Source organism: Netta rufina (assembly GCF_964035555.1).
Source record: "Netta rufina genome assembly, chromosome: 1".
NCBI lineage: Eukaryota > Metazoa > Chordata > Aves > Anseriformes > Anatidae > Netta > Netta rufina.
In genome coordinates, this window is record NC_140123.1 from 144,502,331 (window position 1) to 144,528,164 (window position 25,834).

The window sequence follows — 25,834 nt, forward strand, 5'->3', positions numbered from 1 at the left end:
TAATGCCTGCTTCCCTTCTTTGTGCCAATAAAGTGCTGAATGCTCCAAGTTGTGCAGTAAGGTGCTGGCAGGATTTTTCAGGAAAAGGCAGAGATGGGAAGCATTTACGTTGTCATATCCAGAAAGGAACTGAGCAAATGGTTGGAGAAAATGTGTTTGGGAGCAATCTCATTAAAGTTTCTTTGATGTGCTGGGTGGCCTACAAAAGTTGTCTGGCCTGTATTGACCAAGAGCCCAAGTGTGAGGCTGTTACTAGATGTACTGTTTGTTGATATTAGGAGGGTAAAACAAAACAAACAAACAAACAAACAAAATACAGAACAAGCCCATGCAGGATAACTCTTAAGACAGCATCAGTGGTGAACTGGATCTATAAAAACTGAATTGGATAACAGCACTTTCTGAGATACCAGTATGTTTGTGGTACAAGAACATCCTCTTTAATGATGTTAAGAAGCATATCTACCATAGATTGATCTGAGGGCCATACTTTACAAAATAAAATACTAATTTAGATTAGGGTAATGCTCTGTAATGTTCTGTATTTTTTTTTTGTTTGTTTTAGGGTATAGATTGAAATGAAATTGAGTTTGAAGTGGCTCCTGCCATGCCATCTGGAGTATGGGAGGGGAGGGTGCTGAGGAACAAGAGAGGTCTGATAGAGCTCTAAGCTCTTACTGTGTCCCAGTAGGTGTTGGAAAGCAACAAGAGCATTTAGGCAGTTTGTAGATTTTACTAAGCACCCCTATTGTCAGTAAAAGATCTTAAAACTGGGATGCAGTTGAGTTGAAGTTGTGCTTTGCTGAGTAACAGCACCTTTCTGTTCTTTTTAATTAACCAAGCATGAGTATAGGTACAATTGAGTGAAAGCAAATAGGAGCAGATGCATGCAGGTCATAGACAAATTTTAAATTATGCATCTGATACTTATTTTGGTAGCTATGTGAAGTATCTTGTCTCCTGTATGCCGTACTTCCTAATTCAGGGAAGGCTGGTGCAGCTTCACCTTGAGTACTATTTGCAGTACGGGACACTACAGTTTATAAGGACATAAAACTGTGTGTCCAATGGAGAACTACGAAGATGGTGAGGGGTCTGGAGGGCAAGGTGTATGAGTATCAGCTGATGTCCCTTGGTTTGCTCAGTCCCGAGCAGAGCAGGCTGAGGGGAGGCCTCATGGCAGCCTGCAGCTCCCTCACAAGGGGAGCAGAGGGGCAGGCGCTGAGCTCTGCTCTCTGGGGACAGCAACAGGACCCAAGGGAATGGCATGGAGTTGGGACAGGGGAGGGTCAGGCTGGGGGTTAGGAAAAGATTCAAGAAGCGTTTGGACAACAGACATATGGTCTGATTTTTTGTGTGGTGCTGTGTGGGGCAAATAATTGGACTTGATGATCCTTATAGTCACTTCCAACTTGGGATATTCTATGATTGGCAGTCCACTGCTGGAAAGGGTGAATTAAACGGGGGAATGGTACAAAACTGAAGCAGAATCTGGTTTTTAGACCTGGAAAAGAAAGCTTATTTAGAAGTAATGGTGCTCTTTTATTTTCCAGCCCACCTCCTCATCACTGTAGGTCTGACTAAAGCCAAATTCTTTCAGGTTCTGGAAAAGTTAGGTGAAACTAACTAAATTTGGCAATGATCTGGGACTTTTTCCACAAATGAGCAGACCACAGTATGTATTATATCTGCTATTTACAGTATTAGTCTGAAAGTCACAAACCACAAATACCACAAGGAAAAAGACGATTGAAAGTTAAGTTTCTTGCCTTGCAGCAGAAGCACCTTCTGTCATAAAATTTGTTTTTTTTTCTAAAATGCGGAGGCTGACTAGTACAAGAACATCCCAATCAACTAGCTTCCTGAATAACATCTTGTGAGAAATCTGCTACCGGAGTTAACTGCAGGCAAGAAGACAAATGCTTCTGTATTTGTTGTGAGATTTGGTAGGGAATGGAGATATTGGCTGCATGCATGCCATATCTTTATTAAAGTATTTACTTGATAGCTCCTTTTAATGGCCATGTTGGGCACTCCGGTGTTTCAGATGCAAAACCTGGTGGAGGTCATGTGTTTCTAAAGGTAAGGTGAAGGATTGATTTAAATAGGATGAAACTTTTGTGCTATGTTAACTTCCTGCCAAGAAATGTCTAACTGTTGCAGTTCTTGAGTAAGAAAGTAAAATCCTGGTTCTACATTTTATGTTCTTCTTTAGCAGCAGTAGATCATGAACAAAGATGTGTATCTTCAGTACCCAATATAAATATGTGTAAATCCTCTTGAAGAATTGCCTTTTTAGGGTTTGTAGGATCTTCACTGCTTATCTTGGTTACTATTCAAGAAACTCACAGATCATTTTCATAATAAACTGTTACATAGAGTTAATTTGTCACAATGTGGTGGCAATATTCAATAGCTCATGTGAAATTTGGTGTTTAACTTGATTTCAGAAACTAACTCAAGAGATTAAATGAAATCTTAAATTCTCATGAAGATTTACATTTATTTTCCCAATACTCACAGAACAAAGCTTCAGATCAAGAACCAGCCATGACACAAATGGTTTTAGGAAAGGAAAAACCCACTCTGTTACTTTAGACCAAATTCAGTATTTAAATCAAACAATCAAACTCACACGATGTAGATTGAATGAGTTTTGTTTGTATTTTACATCTCTCACCATATCTGTGTTTCTCAATATATTACTGCAAAGTCTGTGGGGTAAGGGCTATGCTGAGATAGGAGTGAATCATACACTGCATCATTATCATGTTGGTAGGTATAGTTTTCTTGATGGGAGATGGTGCTTGGGAGATGGTAGGAAGTCTGCTTTAAATTAGTGCAATCTGTGGAGGTTTCACACAAGATGCAAAGAGTTTGTATCTCAGCAGCATTTTTCCTACCTCATCTTAATTTCAGAGTTCAATTTAGGTAGAAATTACTTGCTTTTGTAGAATGGTTTGGGTTGGAAGCGACCTTAAAGATCATCTAGTTTCAACCCCACTGCCATGGGCAGGGACACCTTCCACTAGACCAGGTTGCTCAAAGCCTCATGCAGTCTGTCCTTGAACACTTCCAGGAATGGGGCATCCACAATTTTAATGTCTTAAGCATCCATAGTAATGCAGTAATTCTATGGATGCGCAATTTGTACTAAAGAATAGGCAATTAAGCCCAGGTGAAATATTTAATTTAAAAATCCTATCTAGAGATACAGATTTGCAGTCCTGCCTGCATGAACTTTGTCAGGTGTTTGGATAGAATGGAAAGTATGGTTTGCTTGAAATTAATAATTTTTAAATACTTTTAGCTAATAACTTATTCAACCAGAAAAAATCTGTTTCAGGTCATTAGAAAGGTCAGTTTAAAGATACATGTATGTCACAAAATTGTCTAATTTGCAATTTTCAAAGGTTAGTTTTTGGAGGACAAATTGAACTGAGAGTTCAGTTCATCTGCAACCATTAGAAGAAACAGGAAAGTTTTACTCAACTTCATCCTTTAATTTGGAAAAGATTAATGCATTCTTTTAAATTAAGTGTTTAAAAAAATGCTTTGGCATTTTTGATATGGTTACATTCTGCTTTACAGTAGATCTCAGGAACTTAGTGTTACCTAACACTTCTGATATTTTGATCAACAGTTCAAATCCAGCCCCTAGTTGAATATTCTCTGTACATCACTAACCATTCCTCGTTGTTTGAATATTTTTTTCCCCATTTATTTATACAAGGTATTTCTTGAACAGCTCCAGTAACTAGCAGCTATGTCATTCTAACTGTCACAAAATATTGCTCAGTATTTATTTCCAAAAAATGTTGCAAGACTTACTTCGCTATTTGGAATAGCCCCATGCAGGTCTGCAGACCCTGTGCCTCTTCTGCTCTGCCTGCCCTGAGCCCATAGCTGTACCCACTCCAAGCAGCAGGTGGGTGCCCAAGCTGGGGGCAGAGGTGCAGCAGAGGCTTCACACATCACTTCTACTTGGCACAATGATGAGTCTTTTTATCAATTGTAAAACTTGAGACCTATGCAACTGGACCTGTTTCACCCCCTGCATTCAGGACAATTCCATCAAAAAAAAAAAAAAAAAAAATTCAACAGGAAATGGATGCCACTACTAGCAAAATAGCCTGTGACCTGTTGTTTCCAACAGGAAGGAAGGTGTAGTTGACCTCATGGAAACCAGGTGCTTTCCTTTAGATAGGATGCTGAAAAGGCATGGAAGTGGGAGTATGAGAAGAGTGGGGGAGGGAGCTAGCAGAAGAAAACACAGTTGGGAGTTCTTCTAAAATGTGGACAAATATTGAGATGTTGCAGTGGGAATCTGAAGATTTCCTTTAAAGAAAACTAGCAATACAGATTTCTGTTGTTCTTGCACAGATCTAACCCTGTAGGTAGATCTATGCTAGAATAAGAACGTGCCACTGTGATTAAAGGAGAACTCACCCGTGCTGTGTATTTTCTCACACAGAAGATTCCTGAGTCAGGTAGTGACTGTAGAAAGGAGACCAAGGTTCAAGAATTATGATGATGTGTGAGGGAGGTACTGAGAGGGTGGAGAAGCTGAGGGGTAAGAGGGATTTGCCCTGGCTCAGGGGTGAGGATTTGAATGCTTTTTCTGAACTGCTCGTTTTGTATATATTTTGAGGCTGCTGTGCATTATTTTTCCCTCACCTAATTAGTTCATGTAATCTTCTGAGAACTGTAAATCGATTCTGTAGCAGTGCTTCAGGGAGACAATGGGTTTTACCAAAAAATAACAATCAGTCAGTCAAACAAACAAAAACATGAAACATACATACTTTCAGAGAAGCCAGTAGCCTCCATGGTTTTGTGCCTCAAGCAAGTCCACGTGTAAAATTCCTTGCAAATGACTGCACTAAACAGCATGTTGGAGCTGTAACTGCAAATCCTTTAGCTCTCTGCAACGTCTCTTGACAGCACTTAAAATGCTGTTCTGTAGGTTACTGTGGTTGCTACGTGGATTGAAACATTTAATGAACAGCTTTGAAGTCACTATTGAAAGCCTGTATTTAGGGAGGGATCTTGCTATGTAGCAGTGCGGCTGTTAACTCTGAAGATCAGAGTTGAAATGAGTTCAGATCTGGAATAATTGCTGAATACTGAAAGGTGAAAAAAAATGACTGTTGTCCTTTACATTAAAGTTCTGTACTTCATTACTCACTATTCTGTGAACAACCTTTATAAATAAATGTACTTGCAAATGTTTGTCTTGCAGAAAGCGTTATGCAGTTTGAAATCAGAAATAACTGTTTCAAGATCTCTTTACTTATTTATTTTTAAGGATTTCTGCAATTTGTCTAGAAAATTCCCACTGTCCTGTAAGCTCTGTTCGGACACACACTGCGACTTACATAGATTCAGATAGATTCAAATGTCATTAAACACTCACACTTCTCAGCATGACTGCTAAATCTAGAAGAAAATCTTGTAGTGGAAAAGTCATTTTGTTGAATTTGACACTTGTGAGCATGAGGCATTTTCCTAATGTATTAGTATTTTAGAAGGGTGCACTTTCATTGTTTTTAAACAACTCAGAATTTTATATTCTAATGTACTAAATTTAATATTGAAATTTGAACAAACAGTTTAGCTTATATTTAGCAGAAGAATCAAAAGTATGTTTTGTGGAATGAAAAACTTTAACGTGAAAACTTTCCTTGAGAAGTAAAAATGGCTTGTGTAAAGGGCTAATGAGGTAGCACTCTAATTGCAGCCAGCAATGCATCAGCAATGAGTGTATTGATGAACATAAAACATTTTGCATGGTATTTTTCAACAGTTCTGGTATGCAGAACAGTCAGTTCAAATAACTTTCCAAATGGGGGCGGGGGAGAAAACCAACTAATTCCATCTGTTACATTTTACTCTGCAAATGAGTTCTTCCAGTGCTGAAAGGTTGGTGGTACTTGATTGCCAGGATGTGAGCTGAGCTTTTCAGTAGGGAGTTTGGGCTTTGGCAAAGATCCCTGTGAAAACTGAGAAATACTAAATAATTTAGGCCTTGACTTTCGCTCTGGAGCTGTTTTTTTTTTTTTTTTGTTTGTTTGTTTTTTTTAATCCTCCTATTACTTTTGTATTTGTTGGTGAAACTGGTAGAAAGCTTGTATTTACCAAAATAAGGTGATTATTACCTTTTGAAACTGCAGACCAATGTGAAACTTGCTTTTCAGATGCTTTTTAGACTCTGAGATAATCATAGGTAATCACATATGCTTTTGAATAATTTTTTTTTAAGTATTGTTATGTTTCCTGCAGTATTCTAAGGGCTCTTCTGTTCTCCCTCAGGAGACAGATGAACAGAAACGTCACAAAATTGCTAGTGAACTTCTGCAAACAGAAAAAGCCTATGTTAGCCGACTTGACCTCCTAGATCAGGTATGTTTCTCTTTAAATTGTTTTTATTTTCTTGCCCTTAATTCACTTGAATGGCTGTGTGTGTGTGTGCATATTACATAAAGGAGGTGATATGCTTTTTATATTTTGCTGACCTTTCCAGTCAGTCATCTGTGGTTGCTGCATAACTTTGTCATTTTTTCTAATTTAAGAACACTGTGTTTTTAAAAATCACTTCAGAATTTTGTGACTATTAATGCAGTATCTTGTGTGTGCATGTAGACTTCAACATAAGCAGTAGATTTGCAAAATCTGTATTAGCAAATCCAACAAAGGAGATGAATAATGTTGTCCTCACTCATTTCTTGGTTGCTATTGGACAAGAAAGAGTATCATTTTATAATACCGATATTGTTTGCCCACTAGCAAATTACTAAATCTTTCAGGTTTGAGCTGTGTGAACAGCATTTCTCTTCAGTGCTGAAGAACCTAGGAAGATGCCCATCGAAAACTGTATATGTTCTACTTTTCTATTAAACATTTAGACCAAATTCTGTTAAAATGAACAAAAATTCCTCTTTGTGCAAAGGATGGGTTGAGTTCTTGTGCTCTGTAGAATCAAACTGGTGTTTCTAAATGTGGAAGTCTGGAAAGTGTTGTTATGCTTCTAAATAGAGTAACCTTTATAGTTTCCAAAAGAATTTTGTCAAATTCTCTAATTGTCCTATTAGAGATGGAGCAAAGTGAGTCTATTTTGAAGTATAAGTGAAAGCATATGGCTTTTTTGTCTTTCTTTTAAGACAGTTTATCTGTCTCAGCTGGGATTATCAAAATTTCTGTCTTCAGACTTTATTTCCCCAAAAACTCATACCTAAGCTTCTGAAGCCCTTTCCAGGCAGATGCAGTCTGTTCCTGTTCACCTGTGGGAGAGAGACATGGACCATACATTCCTGTAAACCCTGGTTCATGTGGTGTGCATATTAACAGCTGCATGTCTCTAGTCAGTTCGTAGCTATGTCTAATCAGATATAGCCCAGTGATGGGGAGATTTTATTACTATTATTTTTAAGAGACTACTGTAGTATTAAATAGCCCAATCAGAACTGCAGTTTTGCATTATGCACTATAAATGTTATTTATATATATTTATATATATGGGGAATATGCAGTCTTCCAGTCAATGTCAATTTTTAAAAGTGTAAGGGGCTACAGCATACATATAATCATAGAATGGCTTTCAGTTGGAAGAAACCTTAAAGATCATCTCGTTCCAACCCCCCTGCAATAGACACGGATGCTACCCACTAGATCAGGTTGCTCAGGGCCTCATCTAACCTGGTCTTGAACACCTCCAGGGATGGGGCATATAGGTGGTTGAGCTAATGGTAATCAGCCATCATGCTCACTGGAGAGAAAATGAGAGTGAACAACACAACTGGAGGACCGGGAAACCTGAGGTCTAACTCTTAACATGCCTAGAATGCTTGGACTCCAACCAGAATGGTTCTACCTTGGTTTGGCTTTCCTTATGTCTGTTCAGCCTGCAGCTCTTTTTCTCTCTCAAAATAAAAAAAAAAATGGAGTGTAAGGGGAGGAGTAGCTTTTAACTTTTTATGAGGGAAAGGTAATAATTTTTAGATAATGAAAGATGATAAATTACTTTTGTAATCACCTCCCTATGTTATTTAAATATTACTCTTGCCCTCTTTGGTGTAGAAGAGGGTGGATGAGTCTTCATCCAGTGATAAAAGGCTAATAGGTTTTGGGTTCTTCTTCTATATTGCAGGTATTTTATTCCAGACTCCTTGAAGAAGCCAACAAAGGTTCCTTTCCAGCTGAAGTGATTAACAAAATCTTTTCTAATATATCGTCAATAAATGCATTCCACAGTAAATTCTTACTTCCAGAACTTGAGAAAAGAATGCAAGAATGGTAAGAGGTGATTCACTGTCTAATAATCTACTAAAATAGCATCTCTAGGAACTGTTACAGGCTTGAAGTAGGGAAGGTGCATTCATAATTAAGTGCTACAGTCTGAGGAAGCTCTGTGGGTAGGAGAACATCTGCTCTTCACTCTTCATCAGGAACTGACTCAGCAGAGGACTTGCATCCCTTGTTCAAACTAAAGGACATCTCACTCACTGAAGCTAGTGAGATTACTAATGATTAAATGCCTTGCTGAATTAGAGGTTCACACTAAAATTATGTGCTACCTGATTAATTCATTGCACATAATAGAAAATTGAGATAAATATGCACATAAGACAAAACTGAGATAAATAACATATATATGTTCTGTGCTGCCCTTGTAGCACGGTAATGAGAATAGAATTGTTCAGTTGGAAGGGACCTTCAAAGATCATCTAGTCCAATAGCCTGATCAATTCTATGCTAACCAGAAATTAAAGTATATTAATGAGGACATTATCCCAATGCTTCTTGAACACTGACAGGCACAGGGCATCAACCACCTCTCTTGGAAATCTGTTACAGTGTTTGACAGCCCTCATGGTAAAGAAAATTTTCCTTATGTACATTATGAACATCCCCTGTTGCAGTTTTGTCCTTTTCCCTTGCATTTTATCATTGGCCTGCAGAACCTTTGCCTGCTCATAGCTTGAATGGGCGTATGCTTTATTGGGTAAAAAACTGGCTAGGTGGCTAGGCCCAAAGAGTTGTGGTGAATGGTGTTAAATCCATTTGGCAGCTGGTCACTAGTGACCAGCTAGACCCCCAGGACTCAATAATGGGGCCAGTTCTCTTCAATATCTCTATCAATGATCTGTACAAGGGGATCAAGTAAGTTTTCAGATGACACCAAACTAGGCCCAAGTATTGATCTGCATGAGGGCAGGAAGACTCTGCAGAGGGTTATGGATAGGCTGGACCAATGGGTCAAGGCCAACTGTATGGGGTTCAATATGGTTAAGTGCCGGGTCCTGCACCGGGAGCACAACCACCCCATTAAACACTATAGGCTGGGGGGAAAATTTGCTGGAAGGCTGTCTCATGGAAAAGGATGTGGGGGTTTTGATCAATAGCCAGCTGAATATGAGTCATCAGTGTGCTCAGGTGTTGAAGAAGGCCAATGGTATCCTAGCGTGTATCAGAAATAGTGTGGCCAGCAGGACTAAGGAAATGTTTGTCCCTCAGTACTCAGCTCTGGTGAGGCCACACCTGAAGTACTATGTTCAGCTTTGGGCCCCTCAGTACAAGAAAGACGTCGAGGCCCTGGAGCATGTCCAGAGAATCACTGTGAAGCTCGTGAAGGGTCTAGAGAACAAGTATTATGAGGTTCAGCTGAGGCAAATGGGGTTATTCAGCCTAGAGACAAGGAAACTTACCACTCTCTACAACTAGCTCAAAGTAAGTTGTAGCAAGATGGAAGTTGGTCTCTTCTCCCAAGCAACAAGCAATAGGACAAGAGGAAATGGCCTCAAGTTGCACAAGGGGAGGTTGGGTTGGATATTATGAAAAATGTCTTCACTGAAAGGGTTGTGAAGCATTGGAACAGGCTGCCCAGAAATGTGGTTGTGTCACCATCTCTGGAGGTATTTAAAAGACATGTTGATGTGGTGCTTAGGGACGTGGTTTAGTGGTAGACAGACTTCGCAGTGCTAGGTTAGTAGTTGGAGTTGATATAGGTCTTTTCCAGCCTAAAGGATTCTTTGTACTATTGTGCAGTATCTTTATCTTGTCTTGATGTACGGGATTCTGAAGATGTTATGGAGATGCTCAAGTATGTGTATATTTCTGGTCTATCTTATTAAACTGACAAAAAAAAAAAATCCAATTTATTACTGCTCCCTACCCTTTTTGGGAAAAGGGGACACCTCAAAAATATACATACATACATACATACATACATATATATATATATATATATATATATATATATATATATATTGTTTTGACCCGTTGTTTCATTCAGTTGTTTTACCTCAGCACATTTTTGGCTTCTGTTTTGCATGTTATCTGGAGTTTATTCTACTGTTTATTCTACTTGTCTATCCAGATACCCTTTCCAGTTACATATTCGTATAAGACCTTAATTGTCAAAAACTATGAAGATCTTGCTCTAGACACATTATAGAGCACAGGAGATGGGTTGCACTACCTTATGTATTTGCAAAATGCTATATTGCAAACGAATGATGTGTGTATAGTTATATATTTAAGGTTTAAAAGTTCTTTTGCAGATGAGCTATGAATATTGCAATGCAACCTAGTAGTTTTGCACCAAGCAACTGCTTGGAAACAATCTGTACTGTATGTGAGGCAGCTTGTTTGAATGTCCTTAAAAAATTATGCTTTGGGAAGGAGTTAGAAGAAGAATGGGTGCAGCTGAAGACAATGATCTCTCATCATTGCTTGGAGTAGTGTCAGGGATAGTTTTCTCTGCCCATCACCAGGCTCTGAACTTGTCTTCCACAACAGCTTCTGCCAAATACAGTTTGCTTTCCTCAGCAGTCTCTTAATAGAAAATACTGGAAAATTGGTACTTCTCTGCACTTCTACTAAAAATTCCCATTAAAAAAAAAAATTACACTTTTCCTAAATTGCAGTTGGTTTTGAATACTTGAAGTAAAAATACATAGTTTTTGAAACTGGGAAAGCAGAGCAGAACCAGATTCTGTTTTGGAAGAAAAGGCGATGTGTATCTAAACTTGTCTGGTGGAAATGAAGTTGTCTGGTGATGGCATTTTGAAGGAGCTGAGCAACAGCTGGAGTTGACTATCTCTTTTACAACATATGGCTTGAAAACAGTGCAATATAGTTCCCATGAAAAAAAGCAAAACAGAGCATACCAGCAATTTAAAGTCAAAATACCAATCTAAATCTGTCTTTTTGTACCCAATGATGACCAATAGCAGATAGCTGGGGAAGCATATAAGACCATGGTGTGATATCTTCTGTTTTTGTTTTTGTTTTTGTTTCTTTTTTGTTTGTTTGCTTGCTTGCTTTTTTTTTTTTTTTTTTTTTCTTTTGTGGACAAATTATTCACTCTTTCAACACAAAATTTTAGACTAGCATTCTTGGGCAATTTCGGAGCTGACTTATTTGTGTGATTTTGCTTTGAAACTTCAACTTTCAATTTTGTTGGATGCCTGTTAGCTTGTATATCAAAAAAGAGACCAAGCAGTTGTTCTGTAATCACCTTGTCTGTGTTAATTTTTACAGACTTTTGCTTGGCTTCCTTTCAGTCGTAACAGTTTTAAATTCAAATCATGATTAGCAAGTCAGCTATTTCATGCTCCAAGTTTCTTAGAATGCTTAGGTGAATACCATTGTGGTCCGATAACACCGAAATAGGAAGTGTTTCTTTACCTACAGAACAATGCTAAGTCCAATTTCTTGAGATATATAACAATACCCTCTTTGTTTCCTGGTAACAATGCACTGCTGATTTGGGTCTATGGTAATAGTTCTCTTTTTGCAATCTGTCTATCCACAAAACCAGTAACAGCCCTAGACCTGATGTCATTTAGTATACTTTCCTGTTTTTGCTTATGGTGTGTTGTGTTTAAATATGAGAAGAAGTAGATAGATATACTTAAAAGCTGATCATGGGAAGATGCCTTTCTAAGAAGGTTCTGCTTTCTCTGAGTCCCTGTCTTTCAATAGTTCTTTGTGCTATGTGGACCTTGTCTAACTTGCCTAAAATAAATAATTTGTTTCCATGGCCTGAATCTTTGGACATAGAAGAAAAAAGTAAAAGTGAAAAGCAGTGAAAATTTTGAATCTTCATAGTCAGTGACAATGCAATACTCTGTGTAAATGAGCAGTCATAGGCATCAAAGGAGCAGGCATAGCAAATGGTTCCCACTCTTTGTCTTTTAAAAGTTTTGATATTTTCTTGTAAGGTCTTTCTAGTAATAGATAAGAAACACGAAGAAATACTCATTTTTTTTAATACAAATTGGCGTAGATACAAAGGATTGCTGCAGTCTTTCTGCTTTAAGCTTTTAATGGCAAAATCTCATCATTACCTACCTGTGAACTTTAGCAGAAAAACCTTTAAGTCTATTGTGTTTTTTATTTTCTTTTCCAGGTGACATTTAGAAATGAATTTACATTTATTTCAGTGCTGTTAGAATTGACATGATTTGTATTTTATTTTCAGTTTAAAAACATGCTGCTACATTGTGTTAAAATGATAACCTAGAGAAATAGAATTGAGTGAATTTGGTGGCTATTTGTTTTGAATTGCTAGCTTGCATTTGCAAGTGTGCTTGAATATAGAGACTGGTGGAAAAAATACCTGAATAAAGGCTGGAGAGCCTCAGTGATTTCAGAGACTACCTTCTCACCCCATCTTGCCCCCTTCTCTGGTTACAAGGTCCAGTGGTAGCTCTGCCAGGTTTTGCACAGGTTGTGTCTTCTACTTCCCTGAGCACAGCTGCAGCTGGGCCAGTCCTGCCAGTATTTGCTATTCAGGTAACTTTTCCTTGCTGCACAGCTTTTTGCTTGGAACAGTAGTGTTTTAGAGTAGCTTTAGGAAAAGATTGCTTTACTTCGTGCCACTATTGCACTATTGATTTCTGACTTTTAGAAACATAGAATTGTACATGTAGAATGGTTAGGGTTGGAAAGGCCCTTAAAGACCAAATTGTTCATCTCCCTTGCCATAGGTAGGGACAACTCCTGCTGGACCAGGTAGCTCAAAGCCCCATCCAACCTGGCCTTGAAGTCTAGAGATACATGCATTCAGGACTTTCAGAAATGCAGTATTTATATAGAGCATGGAAGGAGAGGTCTGTGGTACAGATTTAGTCCTCAAATAAAAGGACTAAATGGCTATTTAGAGGGTAAAGTGTGGTCAAAAGAATATAATATACCTGTAAGGAACTGCAAATAAAATAGATTAGGCTATGTTTTGTAAACATAGAGTCCCAAGGTTTTCATTATAGAAAGTTTTTCTTTCTTTAGTGCTCTCCGTGATCTGTAATGCTTACACATCACAAGAGAGGGTGCAAACAATCCTTTAATTCAGGTCAGTTTTAATGGTTTTGTTGGAACTCTACACGAGATGATCCCAAGCAGAATGATACTCTTCTCTTCAAATACTTGGAACTGTTTGATAACCTTGTGCGACTTTTCTTTCCTGTTTGCTCTGAGATTCTGCCCTCTTACTTTACAGGACTCATACGCCCAGGATTGGAGACATTCTGCAGAAGTTAGCTCCTTTCCTCAAGATGTATGGAGAGTATGTGAAGAATTTTGATAATGCAATGGAATTGGTAAAAACATGGACTGAACGGTCACCTCAGTTCAAATTAATTATTCAAGATATTCAGGTAATGGAAGAATAATGTAGATCTCCAAGTAATACTGGTATATATAAAAATATATTGGTTTGTGGGTGAGAAAAGTATTAAGTAGAAAATTACATAGTGAATCCTTTAGAACTAAGGGTTACTTTTATCCAGGTTGTGTTGCCTTCTGTTTCTTCTCTTTTTCCCTTCAAGTGTGCACAAACACCCACATAAATCCAGACTTTCCACTGCAGTATAGAGGACCTATGTATAAAGGTTGAAACATGAAAAGACTAAAAAATACTACATTTTGTCATAGACACCAAAAGTAAATAAATAAAATGATGTATTACTACAACTGTAGATCCTTGCACTGAATACGTAAACATTCTGTTGGCTCATGCCAGTGCTGTTATGCAGAACAATAAACTTTGGAAGTAAATCTGAAATACTAAAATGCTGAGCCACAAGAGGGAAAGGAAGCTAACAGCAGCACATTATTCTTCGCAAAAGCGTGTTTTATACCCTATAGTGCTCCCTGTAGGTTTCTGTGTGAATGGCAAGTATGTATCTTCCTCCCGCAGACTTTACAGCTAGAAATAGGGTAAGATATTTCTGCTTAAAATTCATTGCAGAGTAGGGCATTCCGATTCTAAGCCAAGTAAGGCAATTGTTTGTACTTCAATGTACTAATTATATATATATATATAATATATATATATATTATATATATAGTTATAACATGTATAAGTTTGTGGAAACGAGCGTATATCTTAAAAAATTTTTTTTTGGGGGTGGGGTGAGGTACATTATGTATAAAACTCAGAGGAAGCATTCTCTCCTCACATAGATAAAATACACTTTATAGCCAATACACTTAATAGACATTTTCTAATAAGTGAACATGAACTGTTCATATTAACACAATAGTCGTTGTCTTGTTCTCAAAGTTATTACAAAATAACATTAAAATACATTGGAGTTGGAGTATTTTTGGTAGGACATTTGTTAATGTATTTTACAGAATACATAGGAAATGTTTACAATTACTTTTAGTAAATAAATTTCCAATTATTTGTTTTGGTAAAGAAGTTTTTGTATTTTCTTTCAGAAGGTCTGCCATGCATGTTTCAAAATACTTTATGTTCTATCAATCATTTTTTATTTTACTATATTCTTGTAAAATAATATTTTTGCCTAATACATTGAAATATGTTTACAATTTTTAGAAGGAAAAAGTGTGTGGAAATTTGACATTGCAACATCACATGCTAGAACCAGTGCAACGTATTCCACGCTATGAGATGCTTCTAAAGGACTACCTAAGGAAATTGCCTCAGGACTCCCTAGACTGGAAAGATGCTGAAAGTAAATATCTTCTAGTCAATAAAATAGCTCTGATAAGATATTAACAAGATGATACTGTAAATTAAACCTCTTTTCAGGAAAAATAAACTGAAAAGGAAAACCACTGTGAAAAGAATGATAGAATTTCTTCAGTGGAATTGAAGGATTATTTGGAAAAAAATGTTTGAACAGTGAGTTAAGTTAGCACAAAAACTGTAAAACCTTTAGTTATTCTAAAAATACGAGTTTAGAGTATTACATAAGTTTTCCTTTAGTTTTGGAGTTATGCCTGAGATTTTATTATTTTATTTGCTTCAGGGTTGTTTAGGAGCTGTGTTTTTGTTCTTGTTTGCTGTATTATTTTGACATGTATGTCTCTTATTGGAAAAAAGGGGATTTGTGCTCGTTACTGTATTTATAAGCTCCTGCAAGGAAAAAGAGAAGTTTATTTTCAGTTCTTTTTCCTCTCTACATTTATACAAGAACAGTTCAAGCTATTTTGGCCAATCATTCAGAACTCACATAAAAACTGAAAACATCATTTTGTAGAATGATCCGGTTTTCTGTGTAATATAAAAACATTTAAAAATGCAGCCTTTTGTCTTCGTATTTTTTTCTTTCTTTCTTCCATCTAGAATCTCTGGAAATTATATCCACTGCAGCAAGTCACTCAAACAGCGCAATAAGGAAAATGGTAAATGGTCCTTGTTTCCCTGTTCATTTTTTTTCAAATATTATATTTGAAAAGTGAAGCTAGGAGTATTAATTGCAATTTTTTCCTAAAATTGCAAAAACTTGTTTCATGGGCCCAAGTGATTGCTCCTGCTCAGTGTACTTATGTAGCTTCTTGGAATGCTAAACATTTGTCATGGTACGTAATTCCCATGTGTTCCAGGTTGAATTATCTGACAGTCTTGAACTCTTAACCTTGTCTCATCTGTTTCCGTGAGTGGAAGGGTGATTGTAAAGAGTTGTTACTGTTTCTCTACCATATCAGGCTGACATGATTGGTATTTCATTAAGTATTTTGAAATACCTAATTGGTACTTTGAAACTTTGTACAAGCAATGATGCAGGCTCTCTCTATATATACCTGTATTTTTAAAGATTATCATGGCATTTCTAAAAGGTGTATCAACTAGGTCAGTCAGTCTAAATGGTTGACCTTATACACCAGGTGTATACATATGTTTATCAAAGCTGACATTCTCCAGGCTTACGCAAGCCCCTGGCATTTCATTTAAAATGCATGAAAATCTGTGCTATTATTTAATAAACTTTATAATTGTATTTTCGCTGAAAAGGAAAATCTAAAGAAATTGTTAGAGATATATGAGATGCTGGGAGAAGAGGAAGATATTGTGAACCCTTCCAATGAATTGATAAAAGAAGGACAGATCCTTAAACTCGCTGCTCGCAATACATCTGCTCAAGAACGGCACCTTTTCCTAGTAAGTATAGTGATGTATTTTAGCAGGGGTGGCTGTATGTCTTTCTAGACTTGAAAGAACTGCCAAAGAGAGAAGAAAATCATCTTCTAGTTGATGCCAGTGAGTAGCCTTTCTTCTAGTGGTATTCAAACTTGAGCAAAACCTATACTGCTTGTAGAAAGGCTTGAGAACACCGTTCAGAACAGAACCAGTGCCCAGCAACTCACTTCTAAATACATCTGCTAATCATAAATGCAGGTTCTAGATCATGAGAACTTTGCCATTCTCATAAAACCGAAATGTAGAAGCTTAGGATTTTGATCCTGATAGATTGGAGTCCAAGTATGTTCTCGTGGTCCTGTGGGAACTTATTGTGGCAATTCATCCTCTAGTCAGGTGCCTTATCTTGTCTGAGGTGTAACAAACGATAGCAGTATGCCCTTACAGCTCCCTTGGAAAAGGTTTGAAGTAGTTCATTACTTGTGGTCCTCTGGCATTGCATGTCTTCTGTTTTTTAAAGAGCAGTAATGAATTGTTGAGGTACAATTCCTACTTACCTGTGCTTCAAACAAAAGAAGTAATGAAATAGTAAAATATCAAATGGGGCTAGACAGCTGATTAAAATGACTTGTGCTTAACATGAGAGGTGAGAAGTTTAAAAGGGATTTAAATGAGGTGAGTTTCTCATTTTTCCCCTCACATTTTCTTAATATTAGTTATTAAAATGTGAGAATATTAAATTCTATAGAGCTAATTTAAGAACTGGGCTTCTAGGCTGGCACTTCAGACATTTAAGTCAAATTTAAATGTTCTATTTAATAGAGAATATATCATTATACTGCTCGGGTTTTTTTTTCCTGTGATATTGAGAGTTTCAGTGAATAAAAGCAGAGTGCTCATTCTTCTTGGAGAAAAGACGAATATTCTTGTCAAATAATATTAGTTACAAAACTAAATAGGTTTGGTACAGGGTCTATATAAATTTATACACTGACAAAAAGAATTATGAATGTGCAGTTTAGAATAGTTTCTGTAGAACTGAGGCATGGGAATGATTTTTCTAACAAATGGTTTAAAATGTTATAAAATATCCTTTGGAGCATAGTTATGATAAAGGTTATGAAGACTGCTGCATATACAGAGCAATTATTCTTACATGTATATCCATTGAGGCTGGCTTTTAATTTTATTTCTAAATTCCATAACAAAAAAAATCAGACATTGTCTTGCATTAGATGTTTGGTCTTCCCATACGTCAACTAAACAGAAAGGAACCTGCTTTCTCACCGACTGAGTTCAGCTTTGTGATATTGTCCAGCTCTCAGTAGAAACTGGCTGTCATCTGTGTTTTCATTAATGCAAAGCAACATGTGTTTTTTTGTTGTTGTTTTTTTCTTTTTTTCCCCAGTTTAACAATATGTTGCTCTACTGCGTCCCCAAATTCAGCTTGGTAGGATCAAAATTCTCAGTTCGAACCCGAGTTGGCATAGATGGTATGAAGATTATAGAAACTCATAACGAAGAATACCCACATACTTTTCAAGTGTCTGGAAAAGAGCGAACACTGGAGTTGCAGGCCAGGTAAGAGAAGTCTTCTTATCTTTTTATGGAGGATTAAATATACACATGCAAAAGAATGGAGTGATGTATTTGGAGAAAGACGGACTGGGCTTAATCTTAGTATTAGTGTTTTGAAAATAACCTAGGCAGAAAGCGTAAATGATCAGTCTAAGAATCTCTTGGAATATAAGATGTATCTACAAAGTATAGTTCTTTATCTTGCTTTGTTGAAATACCTAAGGTAGTTGTGAGTGGGCTACCTGGAAAATTGAGATCAGTGTATCTAACTAATGCAAAGGCAATCTGTCTGGCTTCATCGAGTATTGTGAGATGCTGAGTCATGGGCAGTGCTGCTACCTAAAACACCTTGGTACAAATGGATCTGTTCACCTCTGGATGTGTCCACCCAACAAAACTCTTCACTCTGGTAGGGATATGTCTCCAGAATGTAGTTCTCTACAGCAGTAGATGGGCACTTGCTTTTCCTCAATCATTTTTCCAGTCTGCTTGTTTTCCTCTAATCCCCTCACCTTGTATGGCAAGTTCTTTTAGTTCTTGGGTCCTTTTCTTCCAGTAGCGCTCTTCGGAATGGTATTTTCTGATTTCTTTATTAGTCCTCTTGTCCTCCTTTTCATGGTGGTTACCTCCCTACTACTACTTTTTGCATTGCCTAGACTAAACTTCCCCTGTCTAGGTTACCTGACTTCAAATAAAGTGGAGTGCATTTTTACATCTACCTTCCATGTTGGAGCTGCTTGAAGATCCTGTTCTTAGCAGTTAGGATGTCATTGCAGAAAGACAAGGATTAAAGAAGCAGGAAGATGCCTGTGGAGTTTACAGCTCTGTGTCAACACCATGTATTTGGGGACAAACCCTAGCTTGCTATTAAACTAAAGCTTGCAAGCTACTTTTCTTGATGAAAAATTACATAGCAATGAATGCAGAAATATAACAGCAAATAGCAATTTACTTACACTGTAATTTAATTAGAAATCCAATGCAATAGAAATATGCAATTTGGAAAATGACAGCAAAAAGCTTTCCATTCAAATCTGCAAGACTTCTGGGATATGTTTTTTGCTATCAATTCCATCTGCTGTAAATTGCTGAATGCTATTTTGCTAAATATTTGGCAAGCTTTTATGCCACACATCCATTTCAGTGGTGAAAGATTGCATCTTGTTGTACCATTTGTGAAGTACTTTTTAATTGGAAGAAAAAAGCTACAACAAAGTAAGTTTATTTTGGTAACCTTTCCAAATTATCAGTAATCTAATTTATTGTATTAATTTATTTTAAGTGTGGTAAGATCCTGTTTTTGTTTTGTTTTATGAATATTTTTAGAATTCATTGTACAAAATGATGAAGGTATAAATACCAACTGAAGTCTTATTAGAGTAGATTAGATAATTCAAGTCTTGATTAATGCATGAGTATTTTATGTACCCTGTGCTTTAATGTCCTGAATTCATGAGCTTCTATTAACTTCATTATAATGTTTAGTTTACTCTTAAGGATTTCTTTACTAGTATACTTCTATTTATTTTTCAGAATACTATTTGGGTACATTTTCAATCAGTGGTTTTAAAAAGCTGATAAATTATTTCTTTGAGAGGTTGCTTATCTGGTGTGATATTTAATAGCTTGGATTTTGTGTTTTAATGTAAGCAGGTAAGGAGAACTACTTTGGCTGTGTAGACAGTTTTTTTGCCTCATGTACAGATGGTAGGTGGGAAGGGGAAACACTTGTAAAGCAAGTAGAATCCTAGACAAGTTGCAGTAATTTTGGAAAACAACATGTGAGGAGTCATTTTTATTGAGATATTGTAAAAGTTGTCTTTCACATCCTTTGTAGCAATCCATAGCAAAATAAAATTCTGCATGTCAGATAGCGTATGGCTACAGAAGTATTTTTTCCACATTTTTACCCAGGGAGACTGCCACTTTCAAAGAGCCAGATATATTCTGGTACTGATTTTCATCTTTCTGACTTAAAATCTACAAATAAGCAGAATTCCTTACCAGCACTGGCCAGTAGCTTCTAACAGTGCCGGCACTTGTGAAATAAGATGCCTTTCTAAATATTTAAATGTTGAAGTCCTACTGGTGTATTTTAAAGAGAAAATACTGGTGTATTTTAAAGAGAAAGCTATTGTACAAGATCAGAGTTTAAAATATATCCTTCATCATTTCTGTCTTACATATCTCATCTGTACTTACTGTAAAGTCATCTGAAGTCCACCCTAATGTATAAAAAGCTGGTTTTTATACAGATGGCTGTTTTGTTTATAGTATTAAAGCAGAGTTCTCCTTTTGTTTAAATTGGATATTTTTCTTGCCACTGTATATAGTTTTAAACAGACCAAAACAGTATGGAAATTATTTGGGGGTAAGGGAGGGAGTAAGACTTAAGAGATATATATGAAAAATATATGCTAGTATGTGGACTTAGTGCATGAAATGAGAGAAGAAAAAAACATGTACAGCTAAATTTTCCATTCTCATCTTTTCCTTTCTATCCTGTTCTTGGGGGGAAAAAAAGTGTAACAATGAAAATAGTATTACTACTTTGCAATGTATTTACATTTGTCTTTGAACTTGAATTTAGTGCTTAGTAGTTGAAGCCTGCTGCGGCCTGAAGTCATGCTTTTTGTTATTATTCTGTTTTTGTTTTGTTTTGTTGGTCAGTTAATGATTGGTATTGGCTTTTTCTGAGTTTATGAGAATTACTTCACAACGTTGGCTTTTGCAGGAAGTTGTTGATAATGAGATTATATTTCCTAAACTAGCTTTGGACTAATATGTCAAATATTTCTTTTAGTTCTGAACAAGATAAGGAAGAATGGATAAAGGTAAATTCATCTACATTCTTTATTTTTTTAAATGTATTTTCACTGAAGCAATCAAAAGAGCAATATCCATATATTCTGGCTATAGCTTCCCTCTGCTAATCAATAAATGGTCAGAATGCAGAGAGTCCATTCTAAGTGTAGTATGTATGAGGAAGTTTTCCATTGTTTCCCTAGGCGCTTCAGAGTACTATAGAAGCTTTTCAGCAGCGGAATGAAACTTTCAGGAGTGCTATTGCTAAGGAATATGAAGACACGCCTGTAGAGGTTTCTGTAAGTTGCTTTTATTCCTTTGTAACTCTCTTAGTAGCCATTTTGTTCCTTAGTAACTGAAAAAAGTTTGGCAGAAACTTTGTTTTCAAGCTAATCATTCTTAAAGCAGAGGAATTACAAAGTAGTCATTCGTAATTGTTGGTAATTGTTTTTCTTCATAATGCCAAATCTTATAAATGAGCTTCTTTTTTTTTTCTTGAAATGTGTAACAGAGTTCCCTTTCATTCATGCATAATCATTTTTGACTGGGTTCTTTGTTATTTCTTGTATAGATTTCAAAATGCATCTAGAGCTGTCTTGTGCCATTTCCTTTCCAGAGGAAGAGCATAATTATTTTATAAATAATTATTTATCTCAATTTGAAGTACTGCACAAATAGCTGTTCTTATCCTCCCTCTACCCCTGTCAGAATGCTGAGCTTGGGAAGAGAGCACCGAGGTGGATCCGAGACAATGAAGTCACCATGTGCATGAAATGCAAGGAGCCCTTCAATGCACTGACGAGAAGGCGTCACCACTGTCGAGCATGTGGACATGTAAGTGCAAAACCCAAGCTGCTGTAGCTGGTGAGCAGGTTGGGAAATGGGTCTAAGCACCTAGTTGACTTCAGGTGGCTGCTTGTGAGGCTGCAGTTTGTTGCTGTGCTTGTGGCTGAAAGCAGAAACTGTGGACAGCACACCACAAAGGATCTTCTGTCTGGTTTAGTTGGCGTAATTTTGGAAGTAAGTTGCAGCAGAGAAGGTGCATTTGTGTAAATGTGCATTTGTGTAAAACACCCCGAGTACCTGGACAGACTTTGCTGTTACTTCTGAGTGGCTTCAACTGATCTCAACAGGTTCAAGACCACATTTAACTAGCATAAGCCAGCATTATCTCTGGCAGCATTGGCTGCTTCCTGATCCTATTCTGCTACCTCCTCTCTCCTCTTTGCAAGCAGACCATGAAGCCATGCAGTTAAAACATTTTCATTGGGTTATCTTGGAGCTGTTCCCAGATAGGTTCAGTGTGCAATTATGTGAACATGCCTAAGGTATTAGGGAAGGAGAGAAGGTTAGGATGAGGAGAGAGTATTACTGCTGCTTTCCATGTGTGATACTACATTAGTGCATTAATGTATGTCACTTTAAAGTGACCGTGTAATAGTGGTATGACTTAAGACTTTTCAGAAGTTAATAAAGAAACAAACATACTGTGCTTCCTTTTCTTGACATCCAGCAACTATACTTTTCTCCAGTAGATGGTGGTGCAAACCCAGGTTTAATTTTTTCTTGCAGGTTGTCCTGTATGACTTCTGTGTAGTGTTTGTATGTGGTGTGAAGGTTTACTGCATTCACAACTCTGCTTCAGTGCTTTGCAGGACACTAAAGGCTTTTTTTAGAAGCTCTGAATTATTCGTTATACAGCTGTTATCTGTTTTGTTTGTTTCCCAGATTTTTCTACCTTAAAATGCCTTCATTAATCTTAAGATCACACCTTTTCCCTTTTTTCCCTTTTGGCAATTTGGACTTCTTTTTACTTCTGTTGGAGTGGCACAAATTTAGAAAATTATTACTTGCAGTTAAGCTATTGTTGACATACTAGTCAGACATTATCTTTTTTTTTTTTTTTTTTTTTTTTGTATAATTGGACAATACATTACTATTATATATAATATTTCAAAATTAAATTCTGTTTTTGTGAAGTTTTGTAAATACTTAAAATTTATATGTTTGTAAATCTTTTTTTTTGTTTTTAAGGTGGTTTGCTGGAAATGTTCTGATTATAAGGCACAGCTTGAGTATGATGGCAATAAATTTAACAAAGTTTGTAAGGACTGCTATCATGTTATAACTGGTTGTACAGATAGTGAAGAAAAGAAGAAGAAAGGCATCTTGGAGGTATGGCATTTAAAGAATACCATATGAGCATAGTTGCTAGTAGTTTGGGCTCATCACTAGGTGAGAAAATGGTAGCGTTCTTGTGGGGCTTTTTGTGTTTGGGGGAAATAAAAGCAGCATGGATCAAATTCATCCCATCTGATGGGGAAGAGAGGGGCAGAAATGATGTAAAGGAAGTAATAAAACATAATCATTTTGTATTCTTCCTGCTCTTCTCAGGATCACTGTTTAACCCCAGAAGCATGTCAGTCAGTCTCCAGATTTTAAGCGATTCACCTAATGTTCTGTCTAGAATTAATACTTGTGTTCTTACTTTATCCTTAGAATGTCTTTGCATTGGATCCTGTCGTAGTATTTTGACACTAAAATAGAGTGGTTGTCATGTTGGATAGCTGATAGCATTTCAATGCCTGACTTGATGTTACCTTAGCAGTAAAACATTGCTGTAGATGTGAAGATACAGAGAAAGGCTAGCCGTGGTGGGAAAAGTGAGATTTAGAGACATCTAGAAGCATATAATCTCAAACTACCAGTGAGAGAAAGAACAGATTACACATGTGTAAGAGAACACATTGTGACGTTATGAATGTAATACATAAATATTCTCCATAAATACAGTCATTCATGATCTTATTTGCTCAAGTTCTTTTGCATGCATTATCCAAGGTTTGTCACGAATGGTGTATTTCAGGCTTTCTGGTCTTATACGTTTTAGCCTTTTATTTAAGGAAAGCTTATTTTCATTTTTATGCTTTATACCATCTCCTAGATTGAATCTGCTGAAGTCTCTGGAAATAGTGTCATATGTAGCTTTCTTCAGTACATGGAAAAATCAAAGCCCTGGCAGAAAGCATGGTGTGTTATACCTAAACAGGAGGCTGTTGTGCTGTACATGTATGGTGCTCCACAGGTATGCCACGAGGAAATGTATAGTGAATGAAAGGCAACAAGCAGATTAATTGCTTGTTCTTAATCAGGAATTTCTCCTTTGTAGGATGTTAAGGCTCTGGCTACAATTCCACTTCTGGGCTATGTAGTAGACGACACCCCAAAAAGTGCTGACCTCCCACACAGCTTCAAACTGACCCAGTCGAAGTCTGTGCACAGTTTTGCTGCAGACAATGAGGAACTAAAACAGAAATGGTTGAAAGTTATCCACTTAGCTGTCAAAGGTGAGACACCAGAATGTCAAAATGAACTGCAAGTAAGTTTAGAAGAACAACCTGAATCTTCTAAAGTGTCGGAATGCTGAAGCTCAAGAACACATGGTATTTTTAAGATTTCAATTGAATTTGTGGTTAACCTTTTGGCTAACCTTCCTTTGCTCAATCAAAAAAAAAAAAAAAAAAAAAAAAAATCTTACTACCGTACACATCTTAGCACTTTATGTTTGGGAAAAATTCTGGTCTTTCTAGGGATCTTTTTCTTATATTTATGTTTTGTCAATGAAAGTGATGTACAGGTCCATTTCAGAGACTTTTTAAAAAATGTGAATGCTATTAAAAATACCTACTAACTTTACTGTACTACTTGTTCGTTGTTATGCATTTTTTTTTTGAAAATTGCTATTTGGTTCACGTTTGCTACTTTCTTTAAGAATACAAATATTGAAGCTTCCTACTTACATATTAGGACTCTCAACAGGATAAAAGATATACCTCCACGTTTCCCAAATAGATCTGTAGTTAAATATACAGGGATAGTTTGGTTTAATGTATGTAGTTTATAGATCAAATTCCACAGTTCTGTACATATGTTGTATTCATTTGTTTCTTTTTAATTAAAGTAATGCAAATTGCTTTTACAGGTATATTGGCTTTTAAAGTTTCAATTTATCGAGGAAACAACCTAATGATTTTCAATCTAGAAATGAATACCTAAAATATGATAAAACATATAATATATGTACAGTATTAAAAATGTACAATACTTGATTTTTGCTTTGATTTCATGAGACTGGGTTCCTGTTAGTGAATAATTTATTTAAAAAGCATGTTTTCTATTTGAAATTAAACACAGTCCTAAATTAACAAATACTGTTCAGTGATTTGTTTTAATAGCTGACACTTAATGATCTTGGTATTTTTATGCATTAAAAAAATAGCAGTAACATAAGTGGCATGCAGTGGACAAATAAGTTCCAGTTGTGTTTAAAGGAGTAGTAGCTTTTCTTCACTGTCCTACCACTGTAACCTTTCAAGAGTGCAGTAGTTCATTACTAAAATGCAGTGTGTGGTTTGAGATAAGTAACAGATTCTGTTAATCTTCTGGAAATTTGTATTTTCACTATTACGGTTATTGGAACAAATGAACATTTTGAACCTAAATACCCTAATTTTTGCAGAAGATTAGATACTGTAATACTTATTTAAGACAACAATCTTTAAGGATTTCTATTGTAGTGTGGAGCCTGCTTTATATGCAATTAGTATGAAGTCTGAACCTGCAAATCTCAAGTTGCATTAATTGAAATTATTTGCATTCCATTTAAAGGAATTAGGACTTGTGGGCTTTACAATGCTAAGTCTATTATGAACTTCCATTCTTAGGAAGGTTTTTTAATCCGTAGAGGCAAATGACCACCTTATTTTTTTTCTGGAACATCCTTGGATGAAATATGGTAAATATGGAGGTGTAGTGATTGACTATCAAGTAGATAAAATCATTGCCATCATTCCTTTCCTGACTCCTCAAAGGAAAGGAAATATGAAACTTCTACAATCAACATCTCATGGGAACGTTCAGGAGTCTTACTTCTCAATATAACTGCAATCTGTGTTTTCAATCATGTCAGCGTGAAGAGCTCAGGCTCAAGTCCAGTTTTGTTAGTAACATGGGGACAGATTTTTTGTAATGAGATTTCCAAACAAAATATTCACTCAA

The 25,834-nt window shown here is 36.5% G+C and overlaps 1 protein-coding gene across 1 annotated transcript in view; it reads left to right on the plus strand.

The window, feature by feature from the left end:
* FGD4 (FYVE, RhoGEF and PH domain containing 4) overlaps positions 1–24,346 on the plus strand; it is a gene marked incomplete at its 5' end in the record, with an annotated part of 106,857 nt that extends 82,511 nt beyond the window's left edge. The window contains 13 exons of the mRNA XM_084285426.1: positions 6,313–6,402; positions 8,147–8,292; positions 13,502–13,658; positions 14,846–14,984; positions 15,599–15,657; positions 16,268–16,414; positions 17,802–17,974; positions 20,775–20,805; positions 20,980–21,075; positions 21,485–21,610; positions 22,811–22,951; positions 23,721–23,861; positions 23,946–24,346. Of these exons, the coding sequence (XP_084141552.1) occupies positions 6,313–6,402; positions 8,147–8,292; positions 13,502–13,658; positions 14,846–14,984; positions 15,599–15,657; positions 16,268–16,414; positions 17,802–17,974; positions 20,775–20,805; positions 20,980–21,075; positions 21,485–21,610; positions 22,811–22,951; positions 23,721–23,861; positions 23,946–24,203 (1,704 nt within the window). The 3' untranslated portion in view covers positions 24,204–24,346. The remainder of the gene's footprint in view (positions 1–6,312; positions 6,403–8,146; positions 8,293–13,501; positions 13,659–14,845; positions 14,985–15,598; positions 15,658–16,267; positions 16,415–17,801; positions 17,975–20,774; positions 20,806–20,979; positions 21,076–21,484; positions 21,611–22,810; positions 22,952–23,720; positions 23,862–23,945) is intronic.
* Positions 24,347–25,834: the final 1,488 nt, after the last annotated feature.